General features: G+C 38.4%; 1 protein-coding gene across 2 annotated transcripts in view; it reads left to right on the top strand.

Annotated features, from left to right (window-relative positions):
- The window catches only part of PIP5K1B (phosphatidylinositol-4-phosphate 5-kinase type 1 beta), a 151524-nt gene that overhangs the window by 115901 nt on the left and 29746 nt on the right, over positions 1-5877 (top strand). For both annotated transcript variants that reach the window (XM_019517490.1, XM_019517489.1), the window contains one exon: positions 5234-5351. In XM_019517490.1, coding sequence (XP_019373035.1) covers positions 5234-5351 — 118 coding nt within the window. The remainder of the gene's footprint in view (positions 1-5233; positions 5352-5877) is intronic.

Here is a 5877-nt window from a genome sequence, read left to right as displayed (position 1 = left end):
AAGCCACTCAACTGTTCTGTCACAGTTTTTACTTGAAAGACTTCCATTTCTCCACTCATTTGGAACTCATCAGTGGTTCTTGGCAGCTAATTGTAGAAGCTGTGCCCTTTGAATTAAAAGCCACAGCAAGTAGCTGAAGCATCTCAGTAGTCCAATGCAGCTGGATTTTTTTCAGCTCTATACCACCAGTTGGTGGGAACCCTCATCTTCATAAGGGGATAAAAAACCTAACCCTATGTAGTATGCACTCTATTGTCATTTCACACAAGATGAAATTTTTTCTGCCTCCTGTTGTCAGTTCTGAGTGGGCTCTATGTACTGTATGAATGTAGTAGCAGTATTGGGAGTTACATCTTAATTGTTGAAGCAGTATGTCATAAAAGCAGCTCTTTGCATTGCTGTCAGTTCTACTCTACAAGGCTACTGTGCACTAAAGTGTCTGTGCAACCAAAGTAAGATCACTTTGCCCATACTTATGGACTCACCTCATCAAGCTTTATGAAAAGGTTGGTGTACTATGTTTGACACTGCATTGGAACTGTTTTAGACAATCTGTGAGCTATCTAGAGAAATCGTGACATTTTGGTATGTCTAGCCTTAATTTTTTGTTTCATAGACATAAGTGCATAGGAAACAGAAGAAAGATATTTTTAGATTGGGGTCAGAATTACACACTCACTTTCACTATATTAGTGGCAGTAGGAATTACAAATCTCATTCTGCCCAGAATCCTATAACATTTTAAAATTGTTGTTATTATTTCTCCATCTTCAAGACAACTCAAATCCCACCTACTGGCCTCTGTCCCTTCTGCTGAGGCCTAGCATCTTTTAAAGGCCACAGAGAGAACTCCTTTATTGGTCAAAAGAACACTTGAATCACGGTCCAGCCCTCTAGTATACACGTGCTATCTACTTGCATCACCTTTTGGAGTTGGTTCAAACACTGAGTTGCTAAATGGTGGTCCCCTGCACCAGTTCTCTTGTACTGAAATTGTATGCCAGCTGTTACTATGATTTATAATGGCAGCTGCAAAAAATTACCGACTCAGTCACCTTCATGGAATAGATTGCCTGCATCTGGAATGTTTACTCATTCACAAATCATGGTTTCTGATTAGCTTAGGTTTGGTAGCACAAAAGAACCTTTCCTGTCAAACTACTTCAAAGCCAGCAAGTGCATTAAAAAGTCAGTCCCACTTACTGCTTTTCAATAGCTTTAATGCTTCTTAACAGTAATTGCAGTAAAAATAAGATACCAGTGCTTCATCATAAGGCAGTTTGACCCTCCTTTTTCATGCGGCACTTGAATTTAAAGACTTACATGCAGTATTGTGGTTCAGAAGTGATGCTATATTACAACATGAAACATATTAAGAGTAATTTTTGGATCACATCATGTCATTTTTTAAAAGGCAAATTGTTTCTGTATCTATTTATACCTGTATATAATACATTTTCCAGAAGTGTTTGTTAAGAAGTCTTCTTGTTAGAACAACCACTTTACTGCCGTTTGTGTACCAAATGCATTTTTCAGTTGTTGTGAACCAAGGCTGTATTTTCTACCTTCCTTCCTTGGCTTGGAATAGTTATTATCCAGAGAAGATGTGATATGCTGTCCTAACACAAGAGCTTTTATGTTTATGGGAATTCTGTCGGGGGACAGCTAGTCAAGGTACTGATGCATAGAGGTACGTGCTCCCAGAGATACTCAACATGTGGTGCAAAGCTTTTTTAATATAGTACTGCTTCACTACAGGGAAAATTGGCTGGCTTGGGTCTAATTTGTTAGGTTTTTGGCCTATACAAATGGAGCTAGTAATTTCATGTCAGTTCCCTAGAGACATGTCTATATCACAAAGAAAATTCACTTTTGACAATTGTTACTCCCACTCCTCCCTGGGATTCTCCAAAGACAGACAGTTAATGATCCTCTAGGTCTTGCGGGTATGCCAGAGTTGATGGATGTAGCTAGAGCAATATAGGAAACTGCATTTTCACTACTGTCTCTCTTCTGTGAAGAGCAATCTTTAGTGTCCAGAGCACAGTCCTAGGACCTTTTAATTCTGTAATTCAACATGACTAAAAATGAAATTTGTTGGAGGATAAAAATATCTTAAATTTAGGAAAGTTTGTGAAGTTTTTCAAAAGATATTTCCAGGCTGTTCAGTTGTTTGTCCCAAATGGGATTGCTAGATTTTAATGTACTCTGTTTCTTTACCCTAGTGCAATGTCTTGTTGCCTTCAATAGTAAGTAAGCTAACAGGGAACATGGGGGATTACAGGCAGTCCTCGACTTACAACGTTTTGAGTTACAACATTTCGTACTTACAGTGTTTATAAATTGACACTCTGTTTCAACTTTCTGATGTCAGTTTTGATTTTACAACACTTGATCTGATGCCACGTTACATCAGCGAACAAGTTCGCTGCATCACCCATCTCCCTGGAGAACATCTGTCCAAACTTCCTTGGGCACTTTCTTTAAGAAAGCAGATGAGACTCCAGAAGAACCTGCAGCCAAGACTCCTGAGAAGACTCCAACCAAGAACCCTTCAAAAAGTCGCCTTAAAGAAGGCCTTCCAAATCAATATGATTGCTTTTTACAATATAAATACATTAATGTAGCTATATTACTCATTTATAATTGACTGAGTTACAAAATTCCTGGGGTTTTTTTGGAGAAAATAGGGTATCGGGCATTGGTTCAGGAACCAATCCCCCATTATAACATTGTTTCCTATGAGAAAATCAGTTCTGAGTTGCAACGGTTTGCCTTTAGATATGGTTTTCAGGAACCAGTTGTGTCGTAAGTCTGAGGGCTGCCTGCATATCACTCAGGGCCCTGCTGCACATTCAAATTAAAGCTGGATAGAAAGAGAGCCAACCAGCTATAGATTTGTCACACATTTTCAAGCACCAGGTTTCTAGCTGGTTGGCTCTTTTATAGATGGACAGTCATTTTTATTGTTTGGTAATTACTTTGCATGTGTAGCTGGTCTAACTTTATTGAGCGATTAACCAGTTAATTGTGTGATAATTACTTTACACTTGTGGTTAGTCTTACTTTGCATGTGTGGCCAGTCTAAATTTGTTGTGTGACTGATCAGTTAATTGCATGATATATGTAATGTGTAGCAGGGGCCTTAGAAGAGGTCACCTATCAGAACTGTGCTGTTATAAATTTGCTGAAGATCCACTTTAACTCAGATGATTTTTTCATAACTTCATACCTAATCTCACAATCCTTATTTGTGTTTCTTGCAAGGTACTTGTCAAAGCAGGATCCAGGTATGCAGGAAAATAAAAGGGAAAGCCTGTTTAGTTTCTCATCATATGGTTGAAGACAAAGTAAACAGTAATTTGCCTGTCTGACACCCCCCATTACTTCCAAACTGTGCTGGGAACTTTCTCCACAGTGTCATGAGATAGCAGTTTTAATAAACTATATGGCAAAGTAGTGTCTACCATCAAACTGATGGAAGAGCCTTCTTGGCACAGCCAGTATATTCTGTTATATTTCCGTTTGGAAGTTATCTCTGTTTGCTGCAGACTGACAGTGTTACTGAAGTGACGTTATTTTATAACTAATAAACATTGCACTGCAGCTTGATGTGTGGCAGAGTTTGGATCCTGGCAAAGGCTGAAGTCTGCATTCTGACACCAGCATGGGTTCCAACTTCACGCTAATGTGCCAGTGACTCAGAATTTCCACTTCTTCCCCCACTTTGCAGATTAGCTTCCCAATACGGACAGTCTGTGTTCATAGGCCTTTTCCAGCCTTGTTTCTAAACCAGATGTTTCACCTTAAAAGTAAACTTCTACTGTTTTAAAACCAGGAGAATTTCTTCTGCTGAGGCAACCAGAGTGCAAATAAAGCGTTACGGACAGACAGACTAAGGCTTTTATAATATTAAAATTGAATCTCAAAAGCTAAAGCAACTCATTTCTAGTCAGTTGTTTTATTATTATCAAGGACAGTATCTTTCATGCCAGTGCTTGGTTTGCAAAAAAGATGATAAAATGTAGTCAACATTCAAGAAGCACTTCCAGTGTTGCCCTGGCAAAGAGTCCCCTTTATTTCATTAGTTAAACTAAGCATTGGCAAAAAAAATGACCCGACTGAAAGATTGCTAAATGGAATATAGATAGAGGGTGTGATCCAACTACCACTAAAGTCAGTGGGAATTACGTCAGCCCAGGAGGAGGCAAGGGGATAGAGCCTCATTACTGAGGACATCCAATATACGACATCATGAAAGCAATAGTTTATCTTGATGTAATACTATGCACCTAATAGGAGTATGACATCAGGTTTGCTGATCACTTTTCCATTCAGTTTTATAGTCTAAATTTGCATTGGTTTTATAGTTTTTAAGTAATAAGTTTGCTGATTCTCAAAAACTGACCAGTGCAGTGCTTAATGTTAATTTGATTTTTTTTTTTTTCCCCTTGGGAGTAAGCATAAGAGCAAATCCAGTCCTAAATGCACAGTGTAAGTAGGTAAACCATGAACTGCGTCGCTCTCCAGGGAAGGAAAAAATTAATCTTTTCTCCTTCAATCACAGCATGGTACCATTTTATGCAGTCCCATGTGCAATCGTGACCCACAATATGTGGGTGAAATGCAGTTTCCCCATCTAAAAATTTGGCTTTAAAAAACTAGGTTGTGTTTTTCAAAGGAGCTGACAGGAGTTAGCTACATGGCTGCTATTGACTTTCAGTGAGCCTATCACGTAAGCTTAAGCTGTTTTGAAAATGCAAGCGTGAAAGCAGTGCTTCTCAACCTTTTTAGCCTTGAGATACCCCCTTGTTAGGCTCAAGACATCCCTCAGAAAATGCCAGCTCTTAGTTTTTACTTCTCCTTTTTTTAGTACAGAAAAATACAGCATCCCAGTTAAGAATCACATCATTAAAAGTAAATTTTTTAAGATGGAGACCCAAAATATACTTGCAAAAAGGATGCAAAAGTGTCTCTGAGATTGCAGGCTGCTTCTCCATGAATGTGCCCAACAATCAAGTAACTGCACTTGCAGCATAAAGATTAGCTCTTCTTATTGCCCCACTGCACTAATTACATATGTAACTAAGGTCTTTTGAAATGTACTTTTTTCACCAAATAGAGGGAAAAGTAAGAATGTAGGAGAGTTTTTCTGTTTTAAAGCTTCAGGTCTTATGTTTGTGTTCTGGTAATTTACTTCTTGTGTTTGTTATGTTTCCTTTTCCATTTCCAGTAAAGGGTTACCGTCGAGTTCAACATTTACGTTAGAAGACAGTGCCATCTACCTGACTTCAGAACAGAGCACACTGGAAATGGAGAATGATAATGCTTCAGTTTTGGATGTCTATTTAGTAAGTTGTCAAATGTGTTGCTTCCATTTCTTATCTTTTTTTCTTATTTTTGTTACTTCGGCCCAGATATAGCAAAGTATGTAAATGCATGCCCAGTTTTAAGCACACAGTAGTCTCAATGCTTTATTTTCCCAAGTGTTTAAAGTTAGGCATACACTTAAGTACCTTGTTAAATCAGTTTTACTCCAGATGTTTGCTAGGTGCTGTTTAATTTTATTTTACCTAGGGGGGGATGGAGAGTGCCAAGTAGTCATTTCTCGTGGAAAAAGCTAAATGTTTTTTTTCACTCTAAACTTTTTTCAACACTGAATATCAGTTTTCCCAGATGGAAAACTTATTCATGCCAGTTTCCCAGATGGAAAACTTATTCATGCCAGTTTCCCAGATGGAAAACTGTCAATCATGCCAGTTTTCCAGATGGAAAAAGTATCATTCATTTGCATGCAGGTGAAGAGAATAGGTGGCTGTGCAGAGTTGTACTTGAAATATGCTAATAAGCTGGTTCCTTTTTCAATCTGAGTGGTGC

Source organism: Gavialis gangeticus, unplaced genomic scaffold (assembly GCF_001723915.1).
Source record: "Gavialis gangeticus isolate Ggan-Ray unplaced genomic scaffold, GavGan_comp1, whole genome shotgun sequence".
Classification (NCBI taxonomy): Eukaryota; Metazoa; Chordata; order Crocodylia; family Gavialidae; genus Gavialis; species Gavialis gangeticus.
This window is presented reverse-complemented; position numbering and strand designations above follow the sequence as displayed.